This window comes from Gossypium raimondii, chromosome 7, assembly GCF_025698545.1.
Source record: "Gossypium raimondii isolate GPD5lz chromosome 7, ASM2569854v1, whole genome shotgun sequence".
Taxonomy (NCBI): domain Eukaryota; kingdom Viridiplantae; phylum Streptophyta; class Magnoliopsida; order Malvales; family Malvaceae; genus Gossypium; species Gossypium raimondii.
Window position 1 is genome coordinate 5829871 of NC_068571.1, and position 19434 is coordinate 5849304.

Here is a 19434-nt window from a genome sequence, read left to right on the forward strand (position 1 = left end):
ACTCACCTTTCTATTTCAAATTAGAATAAAATATTTTTTTTCCTATCTGAGGCCACTTTCAATCTGCCTCTGATTAACTTTACTACATTTTCCACTTCCTGCATCAATTTTGGCTCAATCATCTTTCTCTTGCTCAACGCTGACCGACATAAAGCTATTTTTCATTATCGACCATACCATATAGAGCTTTATAGAGATCCATTCAAATGCTCAATTGGAAACTATTATTATGAACAAATTCAGCTAGAGGCAAATATGTTCTCATTTCCATTCAGGAACCAGAATAGGTTGAAATAACCTAGTGGAAACTTGATGTTCAACCTTTACTCGCTGACAAGTTTAATTCCTCTGCCAGCTTAGCATTTGCAGATTGTGCCTCTATTATGTGATCAATCATCACAGGTTTTATTTTCAATTTAGCTAACAAGCTGACATCATTACCAATACTCAACTAGGAAAACAGTGCTTTCAGCTCAAATGTTGACTTTTGACTTAAGGGCATCAATCACTACATTCAATTTTTCCAGTATGGTAATCAATTGTGCAATTGTAATATTTTAGCGAACCGATTCAATAACGATGTCTCAGATTTAACTTTTTTTGGAAGAGGAGGTATTTAAGACTCTTATGATCTGTATAAATATGACATTTTATTATCATATATATATAGTGCCTCTAGATCTTTTTAGAGCAAATTTTTTACACCATTTTATAGAGATGGGAGAGCTTTCTTGAGGTATTTCAAATGATGATATATCTGAGATGCTAGTGGGTTGTTCGAACAATGAATGCTTGAATCGCCCATTTTTCGGTGACTCCTTTCATGATCATAGTGGTTGCATTAAATCTTTTGACATAATCATAGAGGGATTCATTTTCTCCTTGATGGATGGTTATCAAATAAGTCGGGGATTGTTGGAGCAGCTTGTTGGCCAGAAAGCGGCTCATGAATTGTCAAGCTAATTGCTCGAAAGAGTGGATGGATTCCTGAGACAATCACATGAACTATTGTCGAGTTGTTTGCAAGAGAGTCATGGAGAAGGCTTTACATTTAACTCTATCAGATGCTCCAGCATGTTCATATAATTATTATACCAAGCTAAATGATCCTCAAAATCCCCTGGTCCATTATACACAAACTTTGAATATTTGAAGAATGTTGAGATATGGTTTTCTAGAACCTCAAGTGCCAACAATTCATTGGAGTAGTTCCAAACAAAATCATTTATTTTTCCCCTTTTACTTCTTACATCAGCTCTTCCTTGAAGGCCCTGAACTGTTCTTCTATGGAGATATTGTTGTTACCCTAGGGATGTTGAGATATTTCTAGGAGGTCGACACTATTCCTACAAAGGTCCTCCAAGTTATTACACTTACACTCTCTGCAGAAGGCGGATTGGACTTCATTTTCTCGATGAGTTAGATTCTCCTATCTTGGGACTTCCCATGCAACCCCTAACTCAGTGATGAGCTGCTCATTCTAGGCATTTCTTTGGTCAAGGATACGCTGCTAGTCCTTGAATTGACGTTCTTGTTGAGAAAGCTGCTCTTTCAATAGTTTCTCTTACGCTTTTAAGCCGTGAGGTTGAAGACCTTACGTTTGCTGGTGAAAACCCTAGTTTAAGGGAGTGTGAGTAACGATTGGTGGAGCAGGCATGGTTGTGAGACAAGTTATGTCCTCATACAAAAAATGAGTTATCTGGTTTAAGGGTCCAATAGGGGACACACCAAGTTGCAATTGAGGCACTGCGATAACTAGTGGAGTCAGAGTAACTGAGGGGAATGGTTCCTATTGGTGCAACAAGGGTGACAGGGTTGGTGCAACAAGGGTGAGGTTGAAGACCCAACGTCTGTTGGTTAAAACCCAGGTTTAAGGGAGTAAGAGTCATGGTTGGTGGAGTAAGCATGGTTGTGAGACAAGTTATGTCCTCTTATAAACAATGAGTTATCTGGTCTAAAGGTCCATGAGGGGACACAATAGTTTGCAGTTGAGGCATTACGATAACTAGTGAAGTCAGAGTAGCTGGGAGGAATGGTTCTTATTGGTGCAACAAGGGTGATAGGGTTGGAAACCAGAGGATGCACTAAAGCTTGCATCAACTGTTCTAAGGTGGAAGAAGAATACTTGTGTGCTGTAAAGGTGTAACACCCCTAGCCCGTATATGTCATCGAATTAGGGTTACAGAGCATTACCGTACACATGAAACATTAAACATACATTTCATACATCAGTACAAACATACCATAATAGATTCATTCACATACGTATTGTCCATTAATATAGCCATCGAGGCCTTAGAAATGCCTTAAAAACAATTCGGGACAAATTTGAAATCATTTGGAAAGTTTATACGAAAGTTAGAAAAATTTGACTACAGAGGTCACACGGTCGTGTGCCTTACATGGTCGAGACGCATGCCCATGTCTCAAGCCGTGTAACCTTTGAAATAAGGACAAACAGCCGTGTCCCAGCTCATTTCCTCGTCCGTGTACTCTCTGAGTTGGGTCGCACGGCCAAGCTAGACGCCTATGCGCTAGGCCGTGTAACACTCAAAATAGCCTCACACGCCCGTGTGCCAGGCCATGTAACTGCCTGATTTGTGAGCCTTAAAACCTACAAGGGACACACAGCTGTGTCGCTAGGCCGTGTGTCACACACGATTGAGTCACACGCCCGTGTCTCAGGCCGTGTGGACCTAAAATGAACCCTAAACATCAAGTTTACCATTTCAAGGTTACTTGGATCCTAAGAAACCCAAGTACCAACCAAAATACCTATTCAAAAGGAAATTAATCAAGTCAAAAACATACCAAAATCAACCTATTAAGTGCCTAACCAATGTACCCTCATTGGTACCATAAGTATATACAATTTTATATCAAAGTAAAACTTCAAACATAACTTATCAATTCATCCAATCTAACATCTAACCAATGTACCTTTCATAGGTACCTCAATCACAACATATCATTAATTCATGTCATTCTTAATGGCATTGGAACTATACTTTATCCACATATTTCATATACATTGATAATTTACACATAGATCATAGTTAATATATACATATCTCAAAACATTAGAATAGTAACACAAAAGCCTAATACATGTCATATAATCTGAAATGAACATTCCAAAAACTATCAAGATTTAGGGATAGTGTGACTTGAGTGCTGGTCCATCCGTCCAACCTTCTAAGTATCTACAAGAACAAAGTTTAACACAAGTAAGCTTAAAGAAGCTTAGTAAGCTCGACTTATTAAAATAATAAATCTTACTGAAGTAAATATAACAATACAAAAAGTATTAATACAACTAGGAATGTTCCTTGTCATCTACAATTTCAACCGATAGATCACAAATGTTCAATTCAAAATCAAATATATGGTAAATTCATCAAAAATTACTCATCAAGTTACCTTACCGAGATTTTCAATCCGATGAACGACTTACTGATAAGAGTACATTGAAAAACCGCCCAAACACACCAGATGCTCGTAAAAGCCAGTCCATTTGAAACACACCAATGCTCATAAGAGCTAATCCCTCCAAAACACACCAATACTCATAAAAGCTAGTCCAACCAAAACACACCAAAACAGAGAGTATAACATGAGAATTTGCTACAAATGCTGAACCTCGATTTACTCGGGAAACATATATATCTCTCCCTAATAATCTTCACTCCAAATCCCCCACAACACACCAAATCTCGATCATACTCTATCCTACTTTAATTCGATCCATACATCAACATTTCTCAAATATTCTTCCATTAACAACAAATCAATATATCTATTGTACCATGCTATACTATTCAAAAATTCATATAGAAGTTAAATTTTAAACCATACGATCTTACCTAGACTGAATTATAGTAGTTGCAAAAGTTTAGAGACTATTCCGCTATTTTTACTTTTTCACGAGTATTTATGGGATCTTGATCTAAAATATAAAATTTATCAATTATCAGCTTAGATTTCACATTTCAACCCATTTTACAATTAATACCCTTTTATTTTTAAATTTATGCAATTACTCTAAACATTTACAATTTTTACAATTTAGTCCTTTAACCCCAAAATTTGTAGTCCCAAACCACTGTTCCGTCACCATTGAAAATCAGGCTGTTACAAGAGAAGTTATTGTGGGAGTAGAAGGAGAAGGAGTCTGGGTAGAGTTGTTGCCTATGCTAGGTGGGAATTTTCTGAGTTAGGTAAGACGGGGGTGCTAAGTGGAGTGGAGGAGTTGATCTGATTGGCTGGTTCATTGGCTTGGTTGGTCTGGTCAGCGGGGGCACCACTTTGAGATTGTGAAGCCATATTGCCTATGCTCACAGCACCAATTATTGATACAGTGACACAATAGGGTGGTGGTACAGAGGAGAATGGTGGTTGCTATGGATACCGATTCACCCATTCGGGGTAGAGGGCCAAAGGTTATGAAGAGTGGATGTGAAGATAGTATTCAAGTTGAGAGTTGAAGCTTTGTTGACAGCACATAGGCTTGGTATTCTTGGAGAGCTAATATTTTCTTCATCATTCCTAGAAGTATTTATATGCAAGGGTCCCATGTAAGATGATGTTAACGTGTCGGACTTGCCATTTAGTCATCATTGCGAATCGTGTGGGGGATGTCTTTGATGGGATGATGATGTCTGTGACAAGGTAGTTGAGCCAATGTGGTGTTTGGTGACCAACGATTTCAAGTTCCTAATGAAGACTTTGAGACTCGAACAACGGATGGCCTATACTTGTCCGGATGATCATCTCAGAAAGGAAAACTCACAAGTACAAAGGGATGCAAATTACTTTACTTATAAAGGACGACAATGGAAAGTTGATTTATTTATTTGTTGACAAAAACGAAAAATTGAGATTGAATAAGTTTTTTAAGAAATTAATTTTAAATCATTTTTTAAACTAAAAGGATATATATCACTTTCATGTGAATTAAGGGTGGGTTTGGATGGGCAATTGGGTGCGGTGCGGTGCGTTTAGCTTACTTTTTGTCTCACGATACAGTACCGCTACAGTATCTAATCTCACCGCCACCGCTGTTTTTACACTAACCGCAGGTAAACGCACCGCCCATCCAAACTCACCCTAAGTCATGATAAGTCTTAATATCAATTCTTAGTTTAATACTTCAAGTTGAAATTCTAAACAATCCGAACACTTTATCCGTTATAAATATATTTATCTTTGGTAAAACATTTAACTTTTATCATTCATATCAATTTCTTTTGTATTATTCATGTTAAAATTCAAATTAACGTATTTCTTTAAATAAATTAATATTCCTTATTAACATTATTTATTTTTATGTAAATTTTAATAAATATATTTTTCACGTAATATTTTTCATATGTAATAAAATTTATATGCATCTCAAACTAATTATTAAAATAATAGATTTATATATAACTGATCACCTATGTAGATTTATAGATTTATATATAGTTGATTTATCTATACATTTATAGATTTATATATAATTGAGATTTATATATCACGAATAGCAAGCTCTACGGTTATCGCTCACCCTCAGGAGTCGAGCAAAGATACTAAAAAGTCTTTGTCGTTTTTTAAGGTCAGTCCAGTCGTCCCCTCCATAGCTTGGAAAAAGCAGCAACCAACCAACTTAAATTACCCATTCCTTGTTTGACCTGATCAAATCCCCCCCCAAACCAACAAAAAAAGGAGACAGATTTTCAATCTTTAGTTCACACTCTTTTAACACATATCTCACTTCATTTGTCCCTTTTTTTTTCTTTAGAACTTTTAATTATGTGTTACCAAAATTCCAATTATGCTTTTGAATATTCAAACACGACGTAGACTTTGCCTATTGGGGTCTTCCCTCTGAGTTTCTCTGTGGAAAAGAATGATGTTTCCTTGTAGTTTCCATTACCCTTTTGTCTGTCCTTTGGTCTTCTTCAGTTAAAACTTGAGAAATCTAAGGTGCGTCTTTTAATATATATAAATTTTTTTTCTTCTGGGTTTTGTTTATATGCTCTTATATTCATCAAAATCTAAGTCAAGTAGTCAACTCCAACTGGTTTGCTTAAGTTTCCCCGTGGTAAAACTTTCTTTTTCTCCTTTTTGTGTTAGTCTTTCTGAATTTGGCTGAATTATTGTTCTTTATACTTTCCTTTATCTTGTTTTGGTGTGAATTTTGATTTTGGTTCCGTTTTTTCCCTTCTGTTAACTTGTTTCAGGTTTAAATGTCAAAAGAAGTATGGTTTAGTGGGTTTGGCATTTAATATCTGTTAAGCTTTTAGTAGCTATACAAGTGGGTTGCTTTTAATCCACCATTTTAAGTTTCCATTTGAGGGGTTTCTTCATGATCATGGCGTTGCATAGCCGAGTTTTTGTTCTTCTTGTCAGCGTTATGGTTTTGTTACTGCTCGGCTGTACTTTGAGCTTTGCTACTAAAGATGATATTGAGTGTTTGAAGAGCATCAAAGCTTCGTTTCAGGACTCTTTTGGCTACTTGAATTCTTCATGGAATTTCAACAACGATACTGAAGGATTCATTTGTAGGTTTACAGGGATTGATTGCTGGCACCCGGATGAGAACAGGGTTCTCAATATCAGGCTTTCTGATATGGGACTCAAGGGTGTGTTCCCTCGAGACATTATAAAATGCAAAAGTATGACAGGCTTAGATCTTTCAAGCAACAAGCTTTATGGAAAAATTCCATCTGATATCGCTAAACTTATCCCATATGTTACTTCCCTTGATCTCTCATCTAATAATTTCTCTGGAGAAATCCCAAAAAACCTTGCAAATTGTAGCTTCTTGAACATTTTGAACCTTGACCATAACAAATTGACGGGTCCGATTCCTCCAGAACTCACTTTGCTCAGCAGGATGAAAACGTTTACTGTAGCTTATAATCTCTTGACAGGGCCAATTCCGGTTTTTCGGACCATGTATTCGGTTGACAGTTTTACTAATAATCCTGCACTGTGTGGGAAGCCTTTGGATCAATGTCGGGAGACTACCAAGGGGGCGAAGACTGGAGTGATTGCTGGGGCTGCTGTTGGTGGGGTGACATTTGCTGCAATTGGTACGGCCATTGTTCTCTTCTTCTATTACCGCAAAGTATCTGTCATGAGGAAGAAGGATGATGATCCAGATGGAAACAAATGGACCAAGAGCTTAAATGGAGCTAAAGGCATTAAGGCAAGCTAATTTAATACATCCATATAATATTGTTCTTTGATTATGGTTTGATATGTGATGTACTTATAAGCTAATGTTATTTCAGGTTTCCATGTTTGAAAAGGTGGTTTCCAGAATGAGATTAAATGATCTTATGAAGGCCACAAACAGTTTCCACAAAAATAATATCATCGGTTCAGGAAGAACAGGGACCATGTACATAGGAGTCCTTGAAGATGGCACCTCTCTACTGATTAAGAGGTTGCAGAATTCTCAACACTCTGACAAAGAATTTTCGTCTGAGATGGCTACCCTGGGAAATGTGAAACATCGTAACTTAGTTCCCCTTTTAGGTTTCTGTGTGGCGAAGACGGAGAGGCTGTTAGTTTACAGATACATGGCAAATGGTACTCTAAATGATAACTTGCATCCTGTAGATGATGCCAAGCAGGCTATGGAGTGGTCCTTGAGGCTTAAAATTAGTATAGGGGCTGCCAGAGGATTTGCATGGCTCCACCACAACTGCAATCCTCGTATACTTCATCGAAATATAAGCTCTAAGTGTATCTTACTAGATGCAGATTTTGAGCCAAAAATATCTGATTTTGGTCTTGCCAGGCTCATGAACCCAGTTGATACCCATCTGAGCACCTTTGTCAATGGTGAGTTTGGGGATTTAGGTTATGTTGCCCCTGAATATGCAAGAACTCTTGTGGCCACTCCAAAAGGAGACGTCTACAGCTTTGGAGTTGTCCTTCTTGAGTTGGTCACCGGTGAAAGACCTACCCATATAACCAAAGCTCCTGAGACCTTCAAGGGAAGTCTTGTGGAATGGATTTCACAGCTATCAGATGACGGAAAACTTCATGATGCTATTGACGCATCCTTGGTTGGGAACGGTGTTGATAATGAACTTTTCCAATTTCTTAAAGTTGCTTGTAATTGTGTATTGCCAACTCCCAAGGAGAGGCCTGCTATGTTTGAAGTATACCAACTCTTAAGAGCTATTGGTGAACGATACAATTTCACCACCGAAGATGAAATTTCGATGCCTACAGATACCAGTGATGTCGGTTATTTAGAGGAACTTATCGTTGCTCGATAAATCAACAAGAATAAGTGCAGAGATACGGGATACAGTGAGTATTTCTTGTTGTGTATGTTTAATAAAGGGTTGAGATTACATGCACTTTCTAATTAGGTCTGTGTCTTTTGTTTCATAGTAGAATACTTGATTAGTGTCATGGAGGAAACACTTTAGATTCATTAGTAAGATATTCTTATCTCCTTAATTAGGCTTTCACCGTTAGTTACACCAAGGCAATGCTATATTGTAAAGTAAGATCAAATTATAATTATGGATTCTTGTTCTTATTATTCATAAATGTGATATTTTCAAGAAATTTGCTCTTATTCAGCATCTGCCTTTAAACCCTAACTTATTCCATACAAAACAAAAGCAACCTACGTACTAGTCTCAGAGTAATTTAGCTATAAATTCGTCAATGTTTTTATCTGAATTTCCACCTTCATCAATTCCCTTCTTAGCCAAGTTCTTCCACTTGATTGAATTCTTCCTAATCTCCTTGCCTTTTTCTCCAACTTCCGTTAGTAATTCCTTTATGCACCATTCAATGGTCTCTCTTCTCACAACCCCTTTCTCATTGGGGTGAGCCCTTATTCCGATTCTCCACACATCCTCCACATGCTTTGCATTAGTGGGTTGGTCGGTCCATTGGGGCATTGCCAGCATCGGAACTCCGAGACTCAGTGCTTCTAGAGTCGAATTAAAGCCACAGTGGGTGAGAAAGCAACCAACTGCCTCATTCGACAGCACCTCCAATTGAGGGCACCATGCCACCACCAAACCCTTCTCTGAGGTCTCTTCTATGAAATTGTATGGTAGTTTGGCCATCTCTGTTTCCCTGACGACCCACAAGAAGTAGACGTTGCTCGATTTCAATGCGCATGCCAGCTCTGTTGTTTGCTCAATTCCTAGTGATGCAAAGCTTCCAAATGATACGTACAACACTGAGTCCTTTGGCTTTCCACCTAGCCAACTCATGCAAGCATCAACATTTGGCTTGAAGAGATTCATACCGTAGTCTTTGTCATTCTCGATTCTTTTGTCTAAGTACATAGATGGAATCGTTGGCCCTACTGTCATCACGTTCCAGAATCTTGACATCCAGTTCACCACCTGATGGAACAAATTCATATGGCCCAAGTCAATTGACCTGCTTATACAGCTATCATATTAAACACTGTCGGTAACCATGGTGGTCTTGGTATTAGGAGTGGAATTGCATTTTGCTCATTTTTCTCAAAAAATAGGTAAATTAATCTTTTTATATTAGATTAACGAGGAAACCGGTCCTTATGTTTACAATTCCTACTATTTTTACGCTAAAAACTAGTCTTTGTATGCCAATAGAGTTGTTTATGGGCCAGTCCAGCCAAGTACGAACATTAGGCCCATTTTTTAAGTTCGGACCTGACTTGAAAATTGAGCCTAAAATTTTGTCCAAACCCAACCTGGATAAAAATATTAAAACTCGAGCCTGGCTTGGCTCGCCCGTATTAAAAAAATTTATATTATTTTTTATACAAAATAAATTTTAAAACTATAATACGTTAAATAAAGTAAAAACGTTAAAATAAATATTTTTCAACAAATAAAAAATTAAAAAAATTAAATAAATAATACTAATATAAGTGCAATTTAGCAAGTAAATACCTCTAAAATAGTAACAAAATTAATAATAAAACAAAAATTATACAATATTCAAACAATAAAACAAAATAGTAACAATATAATAGCGAATAATAGCAAAACAGTAAAAAAAGTAAAAAAGCAGCATCAATTTTTTTACAAATTCAGGTCAGGCCTAGGCCCAAAGATTTTACCCGAGACTTGGCCTGTTTAGAAAACGGACATTATTTTTTTGTCCAAGCTCATTTCTCGGACCTATGTGTTTGCCCAAACCTTTTCACTTTTCGGACGGATTTTTAGGCTGAGCCAGATGACCCGACTCATAAACAAGTATATATGCCAACATAAGATATACATGACAAATCATGTGTACTTATTTGGTTATTTCGCTAACCAGGTAAAAATTAATGAAATTTTTAATAAAAATGCCAATTTATTTTTTAATTTAACCTATAGAAGAATATGTAATCATAAGTTTCATGCTTGTTTGAGTACTAGCAATGAGATTCTCCAATATCATCATAAGAATAGTTAGTATTTTCAAAAAAAAATACCAGTAAGCAGAAAAATTCTGAGTGGCTGAATCCAAAGTAGCTTGCTTCAAAGTAAGCAGAAAAAGAAAAATAAGGACTGAAGTGGGAGAGTTAGAGTCGAAAAGAGGATTACTCTCTTCTTCTATAAAACTAATTTAGCTTGAGAAAAAATACAATCCGAAAACCGTGTTTAAAAAGAAAGAATATAAAAGTTTACCTCTTTCTCCAAATCGTAAAAGATGTTGAAAAACACCCAATCAGCTCCATCGACGTTGGAAAACTGATTAACAACCACATCAAACCAAGCCGGATACGATCCATAACGAGCAACAAAAGATGGTAACTCTGAAACTTGAAGCGGGGGCAATCCTGGAAGAGAAACATGAGGCACTGGGAGTGGCAACTGAAGAAGTCCTTTGTTTACATGGTAATACACGCTGTTGACGGCACAAGATTGAGTGAAAAACACCGCCGAGGGTATCCCAAACTGCTTTGCGACATCGAGTGCCCAAGGCAAGAACCCATCATAGACAAGGGCATCAACAGGGTGACCAGTTTCACCAAGTTTCTTGATTAATGCTGCTAAACTGTTGGGGCCAACGGACCAGAAAGTTGGCAGGTACGCGTCGGAGCCACCAGCCTGTTCATAACCTCCTTGGTCGAAGCCGTCGGAGATGGTGTGGATATCAATAGAGGTGGAAGATGGGTCGGAAAAAGAGGAGTGGGAGAGGAAGACAGTGGTAACAAGGGCGGCTTTGACGCCTTTGGAGAGCAAGCGTTTAGCGAACTGGAGTATGGGGTTAATGTGACCCTGAGCTGGGTAAGGGAAGATTAAAACATGAGGTTTTTTGGGATTGTTTTCGTCCCCCATCGGTATCAGATTGCTCGCTTATCCCTTCACCACTCCTTGCTTGCCCTGCTATAAAATATTAAGATTTACCGTGATACTCGGCAGTCGGCACTTGTCAGTTATTATTATTTTCTTCTTTTGTCTTCTTTGCTGTGTGGTACTGTGTGGATATATATAATGTTGCTTTCTATCTGTATTTTCTAATAAGACGGCTTTTTAGTGCATGAACCCAGTACATTATTATCTTTTTATTATTATTATTATTATTATTATTATTATTATTATTATTATATAGGAAGGAAAAGACAACACACAATTTAAATTCATGGTAAATAGCTGTGACAAAAATATATAGGTGAAATAAAAAATAGTAAATAAATTATAAACAAATATTAATTATTTTATATAAAAATAATATTTAATTGATTGTCAAAACACAAATCTTCTGCATAATTAATGAATAATAATATAACATTTCATCATTAATTTTTTTAAAAATATAAAGTAAATAGTAATGTGTAATAATTTATTTTACTAGATTTGTAATTTAAAAAACAAGACCAAGGTTGTATTTGTCTCTTTTGGGTAGATAAATGATTCTAACAAAAGTAGAAGAAAGAGCCATGCACTTTTCATCAGGGATTTTATTTAAAAAGACCCATTTTTAATATTATTTATGGAAATGAGTCATTTAAAAGGAATGAGTTAAAAAATTTAAAATGCGCTTACGTGGAAGCATTTTAAGGAGAAATTTTAGAAAAGCATCTTCTCGTGGGAGCAGTTTTGCTATGTCAGCAAAAAGCGCGATGATGTGAGAGTGCTTTTGTTTACATGGCAAAAGCGCGTTGACGTGGGCACGCTTTTAGCCCATGTCTTTTCTAGAATTTTTCGGTTATTTGTATGTTATGGTGTAGAGTTTGAGTAGGGTTTTAGGGTTTAAGATTAGGGTTTTGGAAAAATTAAATTAGGGTTTGAGGTTTTTTAATTGGTAAGTATTGTTCTGAAAGATGGAATGCACTGGTAACCTCAATTGTAACTGCACGTCCTCCAAAATGATGGTACACTCCTTACATGGAAGATGGAATGTGTGCGTCTTGGGTCTCCACCTCTCTACGAATGTGCTGATGAGTTTGGGGTCCAACTTGCACCTCGGCCTATATTGACCACGTGCCAAAAACCCGCTTCCCTCAAGTAATTTTCAATCAATGGTGATTGAGGACCAAATATATTACGAATATAAAATTGTAACACCCGATCTACTGATTGTTATAAAAAATTATAAAAAATGTTAATTAAATTACATAAATAAAAAAAAATATTAAAAAATTGAAATTAACCCTTCCCATTTTCATTTGGTCGACGTAGATATGTTTATCATCGAGATGAATTAATTGTCGGGCCATTGCTAACACAATCAAATTTCTTAGAAATTATAAAAAAAATAATATTAAAAACTTAGAGAGCTTTTTTGAGAAATTTAGAGAGAAATTTGGAAGAAATGCAATTTGGAGAAAATTTTGTGTGAAAAAAATGGGGGGTTTATAATTTTTTTTCATGATCGTTGGCCCCAATGGTCAAATTTTTAAATGAACGTTGGAGCAAAAACATGGGCTAAAACGTGCCCACATAAGCGCACTTTTGCTATGTCAGCAAAAACGCTTCCTTGTCAGCGCGTTTTTGCTGACATGAAAAAAGTGCTCCTACGAGAAGGTATTTTTTTTCTAAAATTTTTCCTTAAAACGCTTTCACGTAGGCGTGTTTTAGGGTTTTTGGCCCATTCCTATAAATAATCTTTTAATGGCCCATTTCCGTAAATAATATTGGAAATGAGCCTTTTTTTTAGTAAAATACCCCTTTTCATCTGTCTCGTATTTTTATTTCAAATATGTACTTTAGGATAATATAAGTAAAAATGTTAATTTTTTATATGAGAAACACAAATAATTGAATAATAAATTGATTGAATGTTTTAAATTGCTATATTATATTTGGCAATCTCATTAATTATTACTATTAGGTTTATGTTTTTAAATGCCAAATTTTTATAAATATAGTGTACTTGATATGTATTTCATTATTCATGAACTATTTTTATATACATATTTAATTGTTAAAATTCACTAAATAAAAATCTATTTACTGTAATATTCTTAGGGCCAACTTTTCAATGCTTTTGAAAAGTGTTATGAAAATGTGCTTTTGAAAAGTGTGGTTTAAAATTTAAGTGTTTAATATTGCTATAAAAAGTGCTTTAGTTTAAAATTTAAGTGTTTAATATTGTTGTCAAAAAGTGTTTTTGAGAAATAAAATATTCATTTTAGACATGATCTTATGAAGTAAAAATATACATTCAAATAATGTTCAAATTGTTAATATTATAATATTTTAGAAAGAATATAAAAACTAATTATTAATATTTCAATTTATAAAATATAAATTTTAAATATTTGTACGTAATTAATATTAATTATTTGAAAAATATAATCTACATTTTAAATATTATTAAAATATAACTATTATAAATTTAAATATATAATGTTATATATTTGAAGTAAATTTCAATATGAAAATAATTATATCAAATATAAATATTACATAAAATATATTAGATTAAACAATGGTTAAAAATATCATTTTGGCTCCAAAAGTGCTTCTCCAAAAGCAAAAGCTAAAAAAACTGCTCTTGTTTTTCGATTTAAAGCACTTTTAATTTCAAAAGTTGTATGCTTCTCATTTCTTATGGCTCCAAAAGAATTTTTGAAAAGTAATGAGAAACAAAGGCTTAATATTGCATAGTTATTTAAATGTGCATGCAATTAATTTTATTAAGATTCTATTGATTATGTGGTGTTTTATATTCTAATTATCATTGTTTTATACTAGTTTGTATAATGTCAAATCTTGCAAAATTCCAATTTGCGACTCTTGACATATTAGACAACAACTATTGGTCATGAGTGTTAGATGTTGAAATTCACTTTGACGCTAAAGGTATTAGGAAAACAACTATCCAAGGTACTAAGGCATCTAAAGAGGATAAAGCCCAAGCTATGATTTTCCTTCGTCATCATTTTTATGAAGGATTGAAAACAAAATATTTTACTATAAAAGATCCACTTGAACTGTGGAATAGTTTAAAATAAAGATAAGACCATCAAAAAAGGGTAATTATACCAAAAGCTCTTTATGGTTTGATGTACTTGAGGTTGCAAGATTATAAAACAAGTGAGTATAATTCTGCAATATTTAAGATAAATTCTCAATTATAATTATGTGGAGAGAAAATAACTAGTGAGGACTTATTAGACAAAACTTTCTCAACTTTTTACGCATTTAATGTGTTCCTGCGGTAGCAATACCATGAAAAAGATTTTAAGAAATACTCTGAATTAATCTCATGACTTTTGGTGTCTGAGCAAAATAATTAGTTACAAATAAAAAATCATGGAAGTCGTCCTACTAGTTTTGCTCCATTCCAAAAGTGAATGCAACAATATACAATAATTATAGAAATGAAAAACATTACATTCGTGGTCGCAGTTGTGGTCATGGCCATAGACATGGTCGAGGATGCTATGATTATCGCTATCAAGGTGCTAACAATTATTATGACCACCAAAAGAAAAATAAAAGAGAAAAGAAAGAGAAAGATAATGGGCCTAAGCATTCTTTCAAAAGGCGTTGAGAATTTGAGTGGGTATTAGTCGTGCACTTGTCGTACGCATGAACATCTTATAAAGCTTTATCAAGCCTTCACCAAGAGATAGAGAAGAATATTGAAATAAACTTGACTTATCAAAATGATAATGTAGAGGCTAATTTTGCTTATGACGATGATGGTTTTAAAAGCTTTGCTAATATTACCCATATTGATGTAGAGGATTTTTTTAGGTTAGAAATCAAGATTTTTAATATATATATATATATATATATATAATATTTTACATTTCTTTGATGATTTTATAATTCTTGTTATTTATGTTTGTGTGAATTTAGTATAGTTTTAGTATGTTTTATTATAACTTTTGAGTGTTTACAATATCTCTTATGATGTGTTTTGTTTTAATGAAGAATATGGATCTTTTGGTTGAAACCAAAATCAGTAATAAATGTAACACCTTGAATTTTGGGGTTAGAAGTTCTGTGATTTGTAGGTAGGGTCAATGGCTAGAATGAACAATTGTATTTAGTTCCGCGTTCTAGTGTCAGAATAGGCCTGCTGGTGGTTGGTTGTGTGTTAGTTTAGCTTGGGGTCTTGTGCTCAAATCCTCGTGCGGCCGTTGATGTTTGTTCTTGTCATGGCTCTTTGAAAGAGAGTCTGAATGAGTTGAAAGTCTATGTAAGTGGATGAGAGAGTGGATAGTTGAGATCGGGTTAGTAGGAAATCATGCCTTGATTTGGGGGGATATTAATTATTTTTATTTAATTTTTTTAGGGAAATTGTTTTCTATTACTTTAAAAAAAAACTGACGTCTGTTGTGCTCCCCTTCTTTCTGCACTTTTCGTCTTCCCTTCAACTTTTTCTTTTCCATTATTTTTGGTGTTCGAGTATTCAAGGAATCGAGTGGGGAGAAATTGTGTTGAGGAGGCGTTTCGATCTTCGTTGGTTCTTGGAATCGCGAATTAAGGTGTGGGTTTCAAAACACTTCTTTTCTATTTTTGATTTGTTAATTCAAGTTTGTAGTATTTGATAATCTCGTGTGTGTATTGATCTGGGTATTGGTACCGAATTGCTGTGAAATTTGGCGTCTTGTGTGTGTTTTGAACTGTTTATTTTCGACATGAAATTATTGTTGAATCTAGAGGATTTCTATAAGATTCTATTATTTAAAGAGTCGTTAAATGCTGAGGTTTGTTCTGATGTCGCAAAATCAAGATTTTAGCCAGTTTCGATGTGGTTTCGTGACCATACGGGTGTATGCCTCCACACAGGCAGTTCACACGGTCGTGTGCAATTGGGAATTAAGGTTTCTAGGCTAATATGTGAGCCACACAGCTGTGTGGTTGATTTAAGGAAATTAGTCAATTTTCACACGGCCATATCCCTTAGGTACACAGGCGTGTGCAATTGGGAATTTAGGGTTTTCGATGATTTTTGGTACCACACGGCCTAGCCACACGGGCATGTGTCCCACACAGGCGTGTGAACTTTCCACACGGCTGTGTCTCCTCTGCTCTTAATTTTTAACACTTTTGGACAGTGAGTTACATGGGTTGCTCACACGGGCATATGTCCCCTCCACACGGGCATGTGTGGCCTTTACATAGGCGTGTAGACCCCCACAAGGTCTGGGCACTTCCACACGGTTGGGGCACACAGTTATGTGGCCTTATGTCGCCAAAATTTGTACTGTGTCTGTTTTTATATGATTATCATTCTATGTGTTCCGACCCTCAGCTAAGTCTTTGTAAGGGTGGTTGGGACTTTGTTCGGCCTGGACTTGTGCGTTATTCACAATCGTAGCTCTAATTAAGTGATTCAGTTAAGTGTTAATTGATGTTATGTTATATCTAATTCTGATTATGGCCATTTGAATGTGTGCATTTTTGAATCCGTACTCTATTTCTGTAATTTTGTCTTCAAATGGTATGCATTCTGCATTTGTATTAATCTTTTTGGGTTTGGTTGCGGAGAGAAGGGAGTCAGATCTGATCTAGCAGCTTAACTGTAATATATCTATACAGCGGTTTACCGTAATACACTATACTGCATATACGTTAGCTTTGCTACGTATTATTATTTGAGTGGCCTAGTCCACATACGTGGTATGTAGGGTTGGATGGGCCTTTCGAGGTTCTACGTGGTGTATTGGGTTGGATAAGCTTAAACATATCTTTTGAGGTGTGATCGGGGGATGGAGAGGTGTTTTGGTCGGATGGGTGGGTTTCTTTTCTACTTGACTGCATTCATGCGCATATGGTTAAGTGACTGGATGTAAGTTTATTTGTCGGTGTTCTGTCTGGTTAACTTAACTTGTGTAACTAATTTTGCGAGTATTGAGGTGTTAGCGTAATAATGTTTTGAAACACCGTGTTTGTAATGATAAGTGTTTTGTTATCGACCCGTTGACGGGTTATCGGTTGAGTTTCTGTCTATGATGTGGTGAGCTCGATTGTTACATTTTGTTGGGACGTTAGCCTCGAGTTTACTTTCTGTTTTTGTATATCTTTGTAAGTATGTTTTGCTATTGAACTACTATTTGGAATTCTCTTCTGTAAATCTGTTGTTAATCGTTTCGAACTCACACTGAGCTCGAGTAGCTCACCCCCTTAGTTTATCCTTTTGCAGGTACCTTCGTTTTCTATAGCTAGACTTGGCATGCCGGAGGTCTCGGAGTGATATGTTTTAGGCCAGACTAACAAAACGACTTCTCAAATTTCTAAACTTGTGATCTGTTTTGAATTGTGAACATCTATAAAGATTGTGGTACAAACTGATTTGGGATTTTCGTAAATAGTTTTGTTTTGAATTCTATAAACTTTGGTACTTTATTTTTGAACGCTTTCAACATGACTGAGTTCTTTATTTTGAATCCTAAAAGGGCTAAATAATTTAGTTCATTTTTAATAACTGTGTTCAAATAAGATTTTAACAACTCGTTTTGTAAAATTGTTTCAGATCACTTCGATGATCAATGTAACCTCCGAAATTCAGTCTAAACTTCTAGGTCGGGTTTTGGGGTATTACAATAAAGACACATGTCTTGCAGATAATATTACAACACATGCTACACTTAAAGATAGAAAATAGTTTTCTTATTTAGTTGCAAGCAATGAAAAGGTCAACAATATATTTGGTAGTGCAAAATCAAGGGACAATGTTTATCATAAATGTTACACTATTTTCATCAAAGTCCTAGAGAAATTTGTTAAGTTTCAAATATATACACTGAAATGGATATCATATTGAAACTACAAGTAAGAAAAATATTGAGTATTTGCAACTTATAATAGTTATATCTGGAAAGAAATCTGTTTTAGAGAAATTACCTGCCTTATCTTCAGGCTTGTACTATACCACTATTAGCACAATTGAAACACATGTTATAGTAAATCAAAAGTTTACTAAGTGAAATATATTTACTATTTGACATTACCAATTAGGCCATCTCGGATTATCAATGATGAAAAAAATAATTGAGAATTCACATGATCATCCACTGAAAAGCCAGAAGATTCTTCAATTCAATGAATTCCCATGTGTTGTTTGTTCTCAAGGTAAATTAATTACTAAAGCATCACTGGTTAAGATTAGGATAGAATCCTCTACATTTTTGGAACATATTCAAGGTGGTATATGTACGTTCATTCATCCACCATGTGGACCATTTAGATATTTTATAGTTTTCATAGATTCATCTATTAGATGGTCACATGGGTGTTTATTATCAACTCACAACCTGGCCTTTGTGAGATTACTTGAATTAATAATTAATTAAGGTCACAATTTCTAGATCGCGTAATCAAGACAATTCGTCTTGATAGTGTTGGTGAGTTCACTTCTCAGGCTTTCAATGACAATTGTATGTCTATTGGAATAACAATTGAAAGTCCAGTTGCTCATGTTCATACACAAAATGGTCTAGCTAAATCATTTATTAAATGTCTCTAGTTAAATATTAGACCATTACTTACGAGAACAAAGCTTTCTGTTTTAAACATGGGGATATGTTGTTTATATGATGCAACACTTGCTCGCATTAGACTAACAAGTTATCATAAATTCTCCCCATTCCAATTGATTTTTGATCAGGAGCCAAATATTTATCATCTTAGAATTTTTGGATATGTGGTATATCTTCCAATTACTTTACCACAATGCACAAAGTTAGGTCCTCAAAAGAGGTTTGGGATATATGTTGGGTATGAATCCCCTTCTTTAATTAAATATTTTTAACTAGTGACACGGTGTGTCGATTATCATTTTGATTAAACAATATTCCCAACTTTAGAGGGAGAAAGAAAACATATGGTAAATGAAATTATATGGGATGCATCATTTTCACCTCATTTAGATCCTCGAACAAATCCATGTAAACTAGAAGTCAAAATATAATACATTTGCAAAATATTGCAAATCAATCGCCAGATGCATTTACTAACCTAAAAAGAGTTACTAAATATCACATACTATATGTCACACACAATGTTGCACATGGCCCGTCAC

At 35.1% G+C, this 19434-nt stretch overlaps 2 protein-coding genes across 3 annotated transcripts; one reads left to right on the forward strand and one right to left on the reverse strand.

Moving 5' to 3' along the window:
* The first annotated feature begins 5561 nt into the window (after positions 1-5561).
* Positions 5562-8584, forward strand: LOC105804017 (probably inactive leucine-rich repeat receptor-like protein kinase At5g48380). Of its 2 annotated transcripts, none has more exons than XM_012636503.2 (3): positions 5562-6082; positions 6222-7192; positions 7278-8584. In XM_012636503.2, exons 2-3 carry the CDS (start codon positions 6347-6349, stop codon positions 8274-8276), a joined length of 1845 nt encoding a protein of 614 aa, XP_012491957.1. In that variant the 5' UTR covers positions 5562-6082; positions 6222-6346; the 3' UTR covers positions 8277-8584. The 2 variants fall into 2 exon arrangements, with proteins under 2 accessions (XP_012491957.1, XP_012491951.1); XM_012636497.2 differs by having other exon boundaries at positions 5562-5964.
* Positions 8521-11405, reverse strand: LOC105804034 (UDP-glycosyltransferase 74G1). Its single transcript, XM_012636521.2, has 2 exons — positions 10635-11405; positions 8521-9371 (listed from the first exon to the last, which is right to left on the reverse strand). Exons 1-2 carry the CDS (start codon positions 11286-11288, stop codon positions 8649-8651), a joined length of 1377 nt encoding a protein of 458 aa, XP_012491975.2. The 5' UTR covers positions 11289-11405; the 3' UTR covers positions 8521-8648.
* Between the last annotated feature and the right edge of the window lie 8029 nt (positions 11406-19434).